Source organism: Peromyscus eremicus, chromosome 10 (genome assembly GCF_949786415.1).
Source record: "Peromyscus eremicus chromosome 10, PerEre_H2_v1, whole genome shotgun sequence".
NCBI classification, from domain to species: domain Eukaryota; kingdom Metazoa; phylum Chordata; class Mammalia; order Rodentia; family Cricetidae; genus Peromyscus; species Peromyscus eremicus.
The window spans coordinates 64,480,522-64,495,847 of NC_081426.1; the positions used below are offsets into that span (position 1 = coordinate 64,480,522).

The following is a 15,326-nucleotide window of genomic DNA, read 5'->3' on the forward strand; positions in this document are numbered from 1 at the left end:
ACATGAAGGAGGTGACTTATAGACAACCACTTTCCTACTTAGCTATCTCTCTCAGGATCACAAGCTAGTAAACAAAAGAGAAAAGACTCCAAGGCAGGCTGGAGTGGCTCACAAACTGGACTGTGTAGATGTAATTCTGAACAGTGTTATTAAATAAGAAACACAGAACCAAATGCAGAGTTAAAAGCCCAGAGATCAAGCAGGAGCCAAGAGCTAAGACCAAGACCACCTTCTTACCCCTCACTGTTGCTGTCATCCTTCCCCTCAGAAAGAGACCTACTTCCTGTGTGTCTGTCTTTTTATTGACTTTCTGTTCTGCCTTCTCATTGGTTGTAAACCCAACCACATGACCTCCTCGTCACTGCCTGTCTATACAGACCTTCAGGTCTCCATGGTTGGTATTGAGATTAAAGGCATGTGTCTTAATGCTGACTGTGTCCTTGAACACACAGAGATTCTGTCTGTCATGTGATCGGGATTAAGAGCATGTGCTACCACTGCCAGACTTCTGCAAAATGGCTGGCTATTAGCTCTGATCTCCAGGCAACTTTATTAACATACAAATAAAATCACATTTCAGCAGAAATAAAATATCATCATAAAACTGCATATTGATGCTTCCGTTTCAACCCTGGAGATTCTGGCTTAGCTGGCCTGGTTGGGTTTTGGAGATTTTTCTCAAAGCTCTCAGATGATTCTCATACACAGTAAAGTTGAAGCATGAGAATCGTTCCTCTATAAGCCATGTTCTTAAAACCGTGCCACGTCTTGTGAGTCTAAACTTTGATCTCAAGGTGTTCAGGATGCAGTATTCATGTAGAAATGTAAATAACTGAAGCTGCACCCATAAAGTCTCACCAATATGACTGCCCAAATGTGAGCTGAACAAAGATGACACCAATGGACTTGCCAAAGTGGATGGGAGAAAGCCCATGAGGCCTCAACCCTTCAAACACAAAAAACTGTAGGTAACTGAGAAGTGCTGGGATAGGGAGAGGTGGTCTGAATAACACTAATTAGTTTTTCAGTGCCAAATGGTCAGCCTTAAAAACATACATACAAGCAATATTATTGTTGTGTAACATCTTCCTCTGAGATTGAAATATTCCATCCTGCATGAAGTTCCTTGGGCAGGAAGGTAAACAACTCAAAATAGCTTCAGGAAGTCCCTGAAACTGACCAGATTCAGTAGGCCCCTCCCTGCCAGAGTAAGAAATTAAAACTGAGAGTCCCTGCTGGGCAGTGGTGACGTATGTCTTTAATCCCAGCACTCGGGAGGCAGAGCCAGGCGGATCTCTGTGAGTTCGAGGCCAGCCTGGTCTACAGAGCGAGATCCAGGACAGGCACCAAAACTACACAGAGAAACACTGTCTCGAAAACAAACAAACAAAACACCTGAGAGTCCCTCTGAATCAAAGCTGAGCTGCAAAGAAAACTCTCAGAGGAAAAAATCTGCAAAGAGGACTCTGAGCCTAGAGGAGCTGTCTGGAAAAGGTTTAGACCAAAGTCACTCAGGAAGGATGCTCCCCAAACTGTTGAGCTGCCTGTAGGCTGTGTAGTATGTACCAGGTTCCCAACTTTGTGAGATGTCACACACGCTGGGATAGGCCTTGCTGTCTTTGAGTCATTTCTGATCCTGTAAGAAACCCGTCACCCACAGCCCTGTGCATAACCCCCCCCCCCAAAAAAAAAAAACCTAATTGGTTCACCAAGTTGGAATTTGATGGTATCCCAACTTTGGTTTGTCATGAGTTCTCTGTCTGAAGTGAGGAGACACATGTGTAGCGTCTCCCCAGGAAAAGTTTTGTCATACAACAATTATATGAACTGAGCAGGTTATATCTAGGAATATATATGTGTATACATATTCATGTATTCATGCACTAGCAATTAATGAAAAAGGAGGCCATTATTTGAAGGGGAGCAGGGAGGGGTATATGGGAGGGCTTGGAGGGAGGAAAGGAATGGAGAAATGTTGTAATTATATTATCCTCTCAAAAATAAAAAGATAAGTATAAAAAGAAATTTAAGTAATTAGCCGGTTATGACACTGTAAATAATAAACGCCGTAAGGGTTCTGAATTGAAGGTTTCTCTTGCCTTTTCCCATGGTGTTCTGGAATCAGTATAACTACACCTCCAGCCTCACCCCTAGATCCTCCAGTCTCAAGGATGAGTGCTGTAATAAGATCAGTGTGGAATGAGATTCCAGAGCACACGGTTATTTCTAAAGCACCGCACCAGGAATGTGTATAGAATTCTCAAATCCTCCCTTGAGTTCAATTGTATATTTCTAAATGAAACACAGAAGGACAAGGAGAGACGAGGGTGAGTACCCTGAAGCAATGCGCAATGGTCTGGACGTGTTCCTTGAGGTGCAGAAGCGAGGACATGGGGCAGGGCAAATGGCATGTAGCCTGGGGTGTTCTCAACATCCCCCAGCACAACGACTGGGCGTTTATAGTCTCTACCATGAATGCCAACAACAGTCCTGTGATGTGGGATGTTCTGTATGTTAAATGTGTTGCTCTGATTGGTTAATAAATAAAACACTGATTGGCCAGTAGCCAGGCAGGAAGTATAGGCGGGACAAGGAGAGAGGAGAATTCTGAGAAGTGGAAGGCTGAGGCAGAGAGACGCTGCCAGCCACCGCCATGAGAAGATGTTAAGATACCAGTAAGCCACGAGCAACGTGGCAACTTATAGACTAATACAAATGGGTTAATTTAAGATATAAGAACAGCTAGCTAGAAGCCTGCCACGGCCATACAGTTTATAAGCAATATAAGTCTCTGTGTTTACTTGGTCGGGTTTGAGCAGCTGCAGGACTGGTGGGTGAGAGAGATTTGTCCTGACCGTGGGCCAGGCAGGAAAACTCTAGCTACAGTCCTGCAGTACTGTCACAGCAAGCCACCTGAACCCGGGGCACCTTCACCCCTGGGTAAGAGTTCCAGGGACCATTCCTTTCCCGCTTTCCCTCCAGGGCCTACATTGCTCAGCATATATGAAACGCTTGGAACAAATGTGATTGCTGGAGTTTGACATTGGTTGAAAGGAAGAAGGGAGAAGTGAAAGAAAAACCAAGAAAGGAATGAGGAAGAGAAAAGAGGAAAGATCATTGTGATTAATTGCTTCATTAGGTGGTTAATCAGTGAAAGACATTTTAGAGTAATGTCCTCCTTGGTTACAGCATTAAAGGGCAAATAAAAATAAAATTACAGGGTTGGAGGGTGTAACTCAGTGATACAGCGTAGGCTTAACAGGTGCAAGGCCTTGATTTTAATCCCCAGGGCTGTAAAATAAATAAGAAAATTAATTGACCTTTCACAATAAAATGCATGAATTAAAAAATGTTCTAAAATGAAGCCAAAGGCACATTTGGTACCAAAAGCGATCCCCACGTCCTTCTGAATCCAGGTTCGTGACGTAAGGGGACTTGCCCCAGACTCACCAGATCCCTGTGAATATAGCAGTTCCTCTCCAGGTACGCCATCCCTTCACATATGTCCTGGCACACACTCAAGAGCAATGCCTTCTGCAGCTTGCCTTTTCTCTCCCTCAGGTAGGTAAGCAGGCACCCATTTTCCATGAATTCTGTCACGATGTAGAGGGGCTTCTGCTGAATACACACCCCATAAAGCTGAACGAGCCTTGAGTGGGACAGTTTCCTGTGGACGAAAAACACACCAGTGAACTGGATTGCTCTTGCATTTGAAAACAGCAGTCTATTCCATTTTTATGTTGGAGATAAGATAATCATCAACCCAACCGCCAGGAATGCAGGGCATTTTCTTTCCACTTTATGCACTGGACACGCAGGCTCATGAGTGTGCACCGCGCTCCCATGGTCATCAAAACAGAATATTTCGTGCCCCATGTCCAACTTGCCGAAGTTTCTTTTCCTTCTTCCTGTCCTGTCATCTTCTGCATCTTCATTATTGATTTTTTCCCCCAGCCTACGTTCTCAAGACTCTGAATCCTAGGCATCCTAACTACAGCCTTCAGATGGAAAATTCCAGGCAGGCCGTGGGGGGGGGGGTGGTGGGAGAAAGATGGACAGATGGAAAATTCCAGGCAGGCCGTGGGGGGGGGGGTGGTGGTGGGAGAAAGATGGACGGTCACAGGACAGAAAATGGAATTCTTTTTTTTTTTTTTAAGATTTATTTATTTATTATGTATACAGCATGTATGACCAGAAGAGGGAGCCAGATCTCATTAGGTGGCTGTGAGCCACCATGTGGTTGCTGGGAATTGAACTCAGGACCTCTGGAAGAGCAGTCAGTGCTCTTAACCTCTGAGCCATCTCTCCAGCCCCGGGATTCTAAAGAGTAAAGCTATTTAAGAGCTAAAGGTTCAGACAAAGCTGGAGACTGAAAATGATTTGCCGGCATGAAACCATAGTGTGCATTTGGTCATCACACAGAGTTCAAGTTTCCCATTTAAACATACTCATAATTTTTAAAAAGATTTATTTCATTTTATGTGTCTCGGTATTTTGTCTGCACATGTGTCTGTGCACCATGTGCATGTAGCACCCACAGAGGCCAGAAGAGGGCTTTAGACCGTGGAACTGGAGTTACTGATAGTTATTAAACCAACAAGTGGCTCCTGGGCTTCAATGAGGACTCTGCAAGAGCAGCTGAGACCCCGAACAGCTAAGCCCTCTCTCCAGCCCCATTACTTACATTTTTTTAAAGCAATCTATGTTTCAAACATTTATTGGGTTCCCTCTCCCCACAACTTGTGAATATATCATTCAGTGTCTAAATGCCTCTTAGGTCAACTGGGGCCACCATGAAAAAGAAAATTCAAATTAATGTTTGTAATTTTAAAAGATGTATCATGTATCAGCAATTCTGTGGGTCAGAAATATTGTGAAAAGTACCTCAGCAATGCTTTTCTTTTCAGCCATAAAGATAAAGTAAGTGTGTGTGTGTATGTGTATGTGGGCGTGTGTGCATGCATGCGTCTGTGTGTGTATCCGTGCATGTGTGTGTGCATACATGCGTGTGTGTGTGTGCGCACATGCGTGCATGCCTGCGTGCCTGCGTGTGTAATGATATGGGTATATATTAGACAACATACTTTGTCTGATTTATCTTGCAAGTCCATAAAGCATACTTTCAGTTCCATAAAGCATACTTTCAGTTAAGGAATGAGGTTTTCCTGTATGCAGAATAACGTCAGGAAAGCAAGTCTCAGTGCGAAACACTTCCATGCCATAAGAAGCCTGAGACCAGAGCTACACAGAACTATCTGAGAACTGAAACATTAGCAAGCAGTTGCGTATGAGGGCAACTGGAAAAAATGTATCTGAAATAAGACAAATATCTACTACAAATAAAGCAAAAGCAAGCAAATGAGCCTTCATATGTGGTTCAGTTGGACAGAACGAAAACCTCTCACAGGCAGAGAACTATGCCAGCAGAAATGTGTGTTCCGCTTCCTGAAATGCTAGTTTCTCTACACACACATCATCCCTCAGTTAGAGAAATGTCGTGACACACTGGAGGACAATTGGTATTTAAATTTTTTTGTAAAGTATTGTCAAAACTCCTACAGCCTTCTCCTGTTATCCTTTCCTAACCCCTCCTCTTCCCTTGGCAACAGAATCAAGTTCCATGGTTCTCAATATCATCTTTGGGGGCCATTCTCAAATTCATATCCTCCGGCTTGACCTTTCTCCTGAACTCTAGCCTCATGCATTTACCTGACTACTTAGTCATCGTTGACCTTCTAATGTGCTTCTCAGATTCAACACACACACACACACACACACACACACACACACGCACGCACGCACGCACGCACGCACGCACGCACGCACGCACGCACGCACGCACGCACCCACGCACGCACGCACGCACCCACGCACGCACGCACGCACGCACGCACGCACGCATCACCTGGAGCTCCCTGCACAGTTTTCGGTCAGCTCCACTAGAAAACATTCTCATCCTAGCATTTGCTTACTATTTTTGCAACCCCTCGCGCGGAAGGGCTTGTGATTCTTACAAATTCTCAGACTCCTGCACCATGGAAGTTTTATCAGCTTCCTGAGTCTTCTGAGCAAGGGGGGAGCACTCCAGTTCCAAGGAAATCACTTCACTAGAGTCTAATCCGTGAGTTCCCAGCCAGGGTTGGCTCTTTCAAGGAGGCCCCCATCGCCTCATGTTCAGACAAGATCCGGACATGGCTTTTAAACTCTGAATTACACGAGTCCTATTTTCTTTTCATACCGTGTCACTTTACTCCAAACCCACGCTACTACCCCGTCTGCCCTCCCGATGCAGAGCTCCCTGATCAGAGAGCAGAGGTCAGCAAACAGGTGTTTCAGGTGTGTTACAACAACAACAACAACAAACAGTGGGAAGCTGATGTCCCTGGGAAAGTGTGTTTATCATAATTCCATCCAGACTCCTTCTCTTGTAAATGGATAGAAGGGTATTTTGGTAGGTAGGTGGGATATGAGCTTGAACACTTTCAAAGTCATCATTGATTGGTCTTCCCTGGAGAATGGCTCCAGAGAATCATTTCTGGTTGCTATCTAATCTCTGTTCACTCTGTTTCCCTTTGGGGCTTCAAGTTTGGGACAGAACTACATTGCTCTGAATCACAGTACAGTTGAAATAAGAACACCTGGGTTTTTTGTTTGTTTGTTTTTCCCTCTGATACATTGGTGTTCTTTTAAACAAGCATTGAACAAATGTTTAGAGCACGTTGTTGGTTTGAACTATCCTGGTCCAAGCTCAGATTATAGTAACAAACTGTGACTAATATATTTACTTGGGTGAGGGCCAAACAAAACACCACTAACTAAATAGCACTTATTCAGCACCTATCACTGAGCTGAAAATAATAGACTTTCCTTGTCTTTCCCACTGATCATTTCACTAAAGTCACACTGCAATCCAGTGCCTTATGGACTGTTATTCCCAATTTTATAGGCAAGGGCTTTGGAGACTGGAAAGCGACCTAGTTCATGCACGTCACACAGAGGTTAAATAATTTGCCTGGGTTACACAACTAGCTTGGGCCGAGTTGTGACACAGTTGCAGGTGTGTCTGGTTCCAAAATCCAGGTTCCGTCCAGGACCGGAGGCGTCGGGCGGTGTTTGTTTGGGGTGGGGCTCACACTCACATCATCACTTTGGCTTCTTCAATGAAGTCCTCTTCAGACATGGAACCTTCATTGATGGCCTTGATGGCGACACGGATATGTGCTCTCCATTCTCCCAAGTGGACCACCCCAAACTGACCACTTCCAATCTCCTTGATGAAAGCCAACTCAGAGGGGTCTATCTCCCACTTTTCTAGAAAGGCAAATGACTCATGTTACAAAAGAGGAGAGAACGCTAAATTTTATTTTTGCAGAGGAAACATTTAGGAATTATCTAGTCACAGTCCCTTGTTTTACATAGAGGTTAAAGACATACAGGTGAGGATCTGTAACTATTTTTAATATTCTCATTGTGGCCTTAACGTGTCATTAAGAGAGTCACCTGCTTGAAGACAGTAATATATAACATTATATATATATATCATATATAACAAATAATATATAACAAATTGTGACTATCAAAACATTATATTAAACATATCAGTGTACTTTTCTAAACAAAACTAGACCTGGGACCTAAAACATGGATGTTCCCAGGCTGGTTTTGTTATGGTGGTGAATGTGTAAATCACAGGAAGTTGGTGGTATTTCCTCTTCCTGTCTCAGTTCCTCCCACCGTTCTCACTGCTAAAGAGCCTTCCTGCCTACTATATCCTCTCCCCAGAGAAGGGCATCTACTACACATGTCCATTGCCAGAGTGCTAACCAACATATATCTAAACATGGATTTGAGGTGATGTTTGTGTTGCTGTATATTTCTTATTTCTCATAAGCAAATTAGGAAGAAGGAAGGAGGGGGAGGAGGGGGAGGAAGAAGAAGAAGAAGAAGGTTTTCAAAATAATACCCTTGAAACTGTCAAAGCTTTACATTTTTTAGCACCTACTTTTTATACAGAAACACCACCATCTGCTGGAAGTTCAGGGTAATGCACCCAGCAGAATTTTTAAAGGCGTATATAAGTCCCTAGTACCAGTGGTGGGAAATAGTCACCAACGAAGTAGTGAAGTTCTGTTGTAAAAGTAACATGAGAAAACGGACTTACGACCTTGACAATGGCATAGAATTTCTTGATTAAAATATGATCACAGAGGGAAATATTAATAAATTGCAACTGATAATTTTGTCTGTTCATCTGGAGAGATGACTCTGGTTAAAAGTGCTTGCTGCTCTTACAGAGTTCAGTTTCCAGCACCCACACTATGACTCAAATCTTTCTTAGCTTCAGTTCAAGGAGACCCAGCTCTCTCCCTCATCTGGCCTCTGCAGGCAACAACCACGCATGAAGTGCACTTACATACATGTAGACAAAATACTCATACATGCAAAATAAATATAAATCTTTAAAAGAAAGTATTAAGAATAAATCAATTGCCAGGTGGTCATAGTGCATGCCTTTAATCCCAGCACTCAGGAGGCAGAGGCAGGTGGATCTTTGTGAGTTGGAGGCCAGCCTGGTCTACAGAGTAAGTTCCAGGGCAGCCAAGGCTACACAGAGATATTCTGTCTCAAAAAGACGAGAGAGAGAGAGAGAGAGAGAGAGAGAGAGAGAGAGAGAGAGAGAGAGAGAGAGAGGGAGGGGGAGGGAGGGAAGGGGAGAGGGAGAGGGAGGGAGGGAGGGAGGGAGGAAGGTAGGAAGGAAAAAGAATAAACCAGTCAGAAAAAGCATGAAATCTAATTTAAGGGTAAAACTGATGAATATTGGATCATTAAAGAGAATATCCAAACAGCCACTATATCTATTAAAACATACCCAAAATAATTAGTCATGAGGGATAAACCATCGTACACTTACCAGATTGGCTAAAGTGTTAAGAAATACTAAATATTGGAAAGGGCGAGGGGGGGGGGCTGGCATTCTTCTACATTGTTGATAGGTGTGGGATCTGGAATGAACTCTTTGGAAAATTGATTCTGCCTAGTAAATCTCAAATTATGCATAGCCTATGGCCCAACAAAACTTCTCTGGAGTATACATACAGTGGATCATAACTGCACACTTATCATCTGAACACAAACAAGAGCGTTCATAGCAATAGTAGTTGTAAGAACCTGAATGGCTGTGTGAAAAAAGATAGTAATGCTAACTGTGTAGCAGTGTGTCACAATGAAAATGAGTCAGCCACACCCAACACCACCAATGAAATTGAAAGATATATGGGAACAGGAAGAGGTTAGACACAAGAGCGTGTAGTTTCTCATTCTATTAACTTAAGTACTCAAAACTTGGTATATATATATATATATATATATATATATATATATATATATACCAAGAAACATATATAAAATATAAATATAAAAGAAAATATAAAAGAAACATATGTAGGTAGACATTTCAAATGAACTGAGAATTTAGAGAATCTGTGGGGTGGGTCCTGGATGGATGGATGGATGGATGGATGGATGGAAGGATGGATATCTTCCTTCAGCACATATGTACTTTACCATAGCTAAAACCAGCTGTGGCTGGTAGACAGCTGCCCAGAAGCCCAACTGGATAGCGGAGACGGGACATGAGACCTAAGGAGAAAGAAAAATGAGTATATCAAGACTAGTTTACTAGTTACAGAAGGAAGGACCAAGTATACTAGAAGACAGTACCTGTCTGTAAATAATGAGGCAGAACAATGCTGCACCCACATTATAGTTTCTTATTTTCCACTTGAAAACATTCCATTCATAATATATATTCAGTGTACACAATCTGAAGACTCTAAGTTAACAGAAATTCTCTTGCAAAATCTCAGTGTGCACAGATGAATTGTTAGCACTCCAGTAAAAAACTTGGCAAAACTATTTGAATAATTGGAAACACATAAGTATTAAATACATTATACAAAAATATCAATGTTTTATTACAAATTTTCATACTAAGCATGTAGTTTATACATACTGATGATGATAAATAGACCCTAAAATATTTCTGAGATCTCATTATTATAAAATATATTATATTTTCTTGAACATGAATTTGTATGTATTCTCTCAAATTTTTCTCTTATAACATGGGATATTTAATTAAATTGTTTCCAAAAGTGCTAGAAAAATTCACTTAGCCATCAAATTGAACACTTTTTGGAACAGGTTTTTGTGGGATTTTTTGTTGATGTTGTTCTATTTTGGGTTTGTTTTGTTTCATTTTGTTTGAAGGTAGCATAGTAGAATGAGCAAGTCTTCATTTGACTGGGTCAGTCTGAAGAATTCCAGATTATCAGTTTCAGTTTATCAATAAACATTATTTGTGTCTTCGATTGCTGCGCATTGAAAGTCTGTTTACATCATGTTCTAACTTGACGTTGGGAGACAGTGTTGAATGAGAAGCTGTTGGCCTCTGCTCTCACAGATCCCACTTTCTAGCAAGGGTGGGAAATGAACCAGTGTGTGTATGTACCGGAAAAAGTAAATGGTAAACACAGGACAGCATGGATAAAACGCTAGGAAGGCCTTTCAAACAAGAGGATAGGAATGAAGACACAGACAGACACAGAGCCATTCACAAAGATCAGTGGGAGAAGCCCAGGCAGATAAATAGTATGTGCAAAGGCTGGGAGGCAGAGGCAAGCTCAGCTAGCAGAAAACCAGGGGTATTAAGGCCTAAAATATACAGGATTCTCTTCCAGGTAAATCCCAAAGACCTCAACACATCCAAAGACAGTTGAGATGCTTCCTCCTACAGGAAGATGTCCCTCAGTGAGGAACCTCAAAAAGAGACAGCCCACTCTAATGTAGATGATGAAGATGCACACAGACTGCTTGGGGCACCGACAAAGAATGCCAAGCACATGAGATTGCGTGAAGGTGGGTACCAGAACAAAGAGCAGGAGGAGGAGGTAGAAAGAGGCAAAAAGTTATATTCAAGAAGTCTGTATTATCCTGGTTATGATGGGTCTTGTAAGCCCTGTCAGAGAGCATTGCGTTTTACAGCAGAGAAAAGGAGAAAGAGATGGGTTGGAAGAGATTGGGGGAGGGGGTCAGTCTCAAGCAAGAATGTGAAATCTTCATGTTTCCATTTTTGTTAGGTCACTGGCGTAGCATAGAAGTAGATGGGAGGGAAATGAGCTTTGGAGACAAAGTATTAAGAAACTGCTGGAAATTGCCCCCAGGACTAATGATTGATCGGGACAACCCTGATACCAAGGAGAGACAGGGATCTAAATGAACATATTCAGGATATGAAATTGATAGCATTTGGGACTTAGCCAAGAGTATTTATGTGGTGAACAGTTTATCATTCCTACCTCTTAATGTTGGAGCATCCTGGCCTTTCGGTATTTTGGAACCTCACCACATAAATACCCTTTCTTAAATGTTTCTTTAAAGGAAGGAGAAAGAGGAAGAACTGTTGAGGAAGCAAACTCAGAGCTGGCCTGCTAGGGTGTGTGTGTGTGTGTGTGTGTGTGTGTGTGTGTGTGTGTGTGTGTGTGTGCAGGGGTGTGTTGTATCCCCAGTCTGATCCTTGGCCTCCAGGCCTCTCCCCTGCACCTCTCTCTAACCAGGCAGCTGCTGATTCTGGGAAATCCATGGGGATTCATCCCATAAGTGGAGACAGATGTCCTGGGATTTGTTATCGATGTGCAAAACCAGTGTCACGGGAAAGTATTCTCTTTTCAAAAGAGTTTTTTGTTTGGTTTTGTTTTTGGTCAACACAACTTTTCACAAACAGGATATTCAAAAGAAACTCGTGAAAAAAGGTAGGGTAAGTTACGGTGGGTCTGTTCCAAGTTCTGTAATGCTGAGGTAAAAGTCCTCACCTCTGGCTCCAAGTGGCCTGGCACAGACTGGGTGAGGGTTGAAGGCCAGAGATATGTCTGTAATTGTGGTAGAACTTTCTGAGATCCCTTATCTTTCCAGAAACGAGAGGTTTGTATAAGGAGAGCTGGGCAACCAATAGCTGAGGAGAGGGGTCAATATTCTGGTCTATTTAGGTCCAAGTATAACTATGAAAGCCTGGATCTGTATAACTTTGTATTTTCTCACAGCAAGAAAGAATAGAGGATGAGAGGCTTAAAGATAATTTCCTGTTGTAATTATCTAAATGAGAGAGGAGATTTGTGGGAGCATGGGAAAGGAGCCTCATCATTTAGGGATTTGAAGCTGTATTACATTTATCCCTAGCTAACCTTCCAGAATATACGCTTAACTAAGTGCCCTTAGCTCCTCTGTTATCCACCATCTTTCTAATCTGGTAGGGAAAAAAAAATACTGCAACTCAAGTCTTGCTCCTTGGCTAGGAAAAAAAAAAAAGACGCATTGATAAAAACAACCATTGCCCAAGAAAGATTATATTTCAAGCCCTTGGGCTGGATGTCCACAGCGGTTTGCTGCTGTTGAACATTTGAGGGCGTGCATGCCTTCCCTGTCAAGGGACCGACCCCTAACTTACCAGCTGCGTTGTACTGGTGATACTGGATCAGCTCGGGAACCGATGGAAAAAGATGTCTTTCAGCCACGTACCATTGTCCTGCGTCGTTCTTTTTAATCTGATAATGTTTTATTGAAGCCTGTGTAGGTCTGTAATCAATAAAATGTCAGTTACTAGAGAAACAAAAGACGGCTTTAGAACTCAGTGTGTTCAGCCGTGGGACTCCAATGCTCACGCTCTCTTCCTGTCCACTCTGCACACCAAGGGGAGAACAGGTGGACTCGGCAAATACCTGGTCATCCTGGAATGTCTCTCACATGTCTCACTGGTACCTCATAGTCAACATAACTTTAGAAGACAAGCCCCACGTCCTATAGAGTGGTGTTCATCGCGAAACACACATAACTATTTCTTGAATGTTAAATGTTGACTAAACAAATGAGAGGGATTGGAAAGGTGAGAGAGGAGAGGGTAGTCGGCAGAGGGAACACTACTGAGCAGGTAACTGTGTTGGGCAGCCAGGGTGTCGTTACTAAACTGCAGACAAGCCGAGGTAGTTACTTCTCAGCTCCTTCCCTCACCAAGGGAGGGATGTTCCTGAGATTCTGCCTTTCAGGTGCCTCTAGCCTCACCACAAGTTCCCATAGTCACAGAACACCCCAGGCTAAAAGGCACAGGAAGCCTGGGGAGAACCTGACCCCTAGAGGAGTCTGAGGGGTCTGAGGAACATGCCAACAGTGTCTGCCACAACTAATCTAATTTGATTGAGAGGGTTAGTTGGAAAAAGGAAGAGAAAGAAAGCTATGTAATAGGTTTATCGTATTACATATCACATGCCATGTAATAGATATAACCGAGATACAGTATAAACCATGTAGTTGTCCCAGTTTCCAGGCCAGCAGCCTTCCCCCTAAGCTGAACCCTTTCTCATAGTCCCTATGTGATGGCATCTACATAAAAGCAAAACTGTCCCAAGGATTATTTCTAATGCAATCAAAATCACAAAAGGAATGCTTACCTTCCAGCTCTTGTAAACACAGAAATTGTATAAGACCCCAAATGTCTGGAATCCCTCACGATAAATGCACCTTCTTTAGCCTGAAAAATAAAATAAAATGTATCCATTTTTCAAGTGTATTCCTTCTTAGAAAAACAAACTGAGATATCACTGATAAAAGCCAAACCTAGACAGATTCCCTATAAGTAACTTATATTTAAAAAAATAAGTGACTTCTATATTCTTATTATTGAAGAATGAGATTGCTTTTGCTACCTTATCTCTCTTACAGATTTATGAATCATAAGATAAGAAATCTATAATCTATATTTTAAAACATTATCCTTGATTTTCCCAGGAAAAGTCCTCGTTTTGACAACCTTGCATTTAGTGGGTTTTGCTGCATTGATTAGGATAACAGATGAAAATCACTGATCCATATTTAAAGAAAAAAAAAAGCCCTCTGAGATAGACTGACAAGACTACATGTTAGAAGAAGTGGAATGAAGGGTGGAGGGGGAAATATTTCTGGAAAGTCATAGAGTAGGACAAGAGATTAGAGTTCGTGAGAAAGAATACAGTAGGGGATCCTGTTGGGAGTCTCACACTGGTGTAGGATGTGGGAGAGATGAAAAGAACAGCAGCGGGGGAGGGACATGGTAACACTGTCAATGCTCAGCTAAGAACTAGGTCTCTGTGGACACTCTTTGAAGAAACTCCAAGAAAGCTGCAAATTGCTTTCCAATCATTTCGACAGCTAGACTGGTTTGTCTGTTATTATACACCATTTCTGCTTTACTGTGTGGGCTTTTGTTCCTGAAGACAGAACAGCTGCAGGGTCTCTTACAAAACCCACAGACCAGTGATTCTCAACCTTCCTAATGCTCTACCTTTTAATACAGTTGCTCACACTGCCGTGATCCCCAACTACAAAATTATTTTATTGCTACTTCATAACTGTAATTTTTCTACTGTTACAAATCATAATGTAAATATTTGATATGTAGGATATCTGGTATGGGGCCCCTACACACACAAAGGGGTCACAACCCACAAGTTGAGAACCGCTGCCTGCTGTGGAGTAATCCTTCTATACACTGTCAAGATGTGTTGCTCTCATTGTTAATAAAAAGCTGACTGGTCAATAGCTAGGCAGCATTTTCAAGGCAGAGAGAATGCTGGGAAGAAGGAGGGCGGAGTTGGAGGAGTCTCGAGACAGACATGGAAGAATCAACATGGGAAGTTCATAGATGAGGTAAACGAGCCCCAGGGAAGTACATAATTAATAGAAATGGGTTAATTTAAGTTGTAAAAGCTGCCTGGAAACAAGCCTAAGCTATCAACTGAGCATTTATAATTAATAATAAGTCTCTGTGTGGTTATTTGTGGAGTGGCTGGCGAGACAGAGCTGGTCAGTGGTCTAGGCAGAAAATTCTACCTACAGCTGCCATAGAAGATTCAAGGTTGTGCCTAGCAAGTGTGTGATCCAAACAGCATGAAGAGCCCCTCACAGTGCACTTTAGATACTAAACACAGTCTTCTCTCACACTTGCACAAAGACATTAGCCTCAATCGCCCACTAAACTCTCTTATAGGCATTGTAAATGACAAAATCCAGCTTTTATTGAATTACTGTGATGCACAAGTGTTACACTATATACCAAAGGGAAACATAGGCTGTTAATGACAAAGGTATGAAAAGAAGTTTCCTGTATGCTTTCTATGTGTGTTACAGTAGGGATGCATATCAACATATGGAATATGCACATAAAATTATACATGGAGTGGTCTCTGCTTATAAAACTTCAAAGAAGGAAGACCACAAACAGCGTTTTCTGACCACAAGGC

At 42.3% G+C, this 15,326-nt stretch overlaps 1 protein-coding gene across 2 annotated transcripts in view; it reads right to left on the bottom strand.

Annotated features, from left to right (window-relative positions):
• The window catches only part of Txk (TXK tyrosine kinase), a 45,566-nt gene that overhangs the window by 9,657 nt on the left and 20,583 nt on the right, over window positions 1-15,326 (bottom strand). For both annotated transcript variants that reach the window (XM_059275103.1, XM_059275102.1), the window contains 5 exons: window positions 13,500-13,579; window positions 12,503-12,630; window positions 9,565-9,639; window positions 7,140-7,311; window positions 3,451-3,667 (listed from right to left, as the gene is read on the bottom strand). In XM_059275103.1, the coding sequence (XP_059131086.1) occupies window positions 3,451-3,667; window positions 7,140-7,311; window positions 9,565-9,639; window positions 12,503-12,630; window positions 13,500-13,579 (672 nt within the window). The remainder of the gene's footprint in view (window positions 1-3,450; window positions 3,668-7,139; window positions 7,312-9,564; window positions 9,640-12,502; window positions 12,631-13,499; window positions 13,580-15,326) is intronic.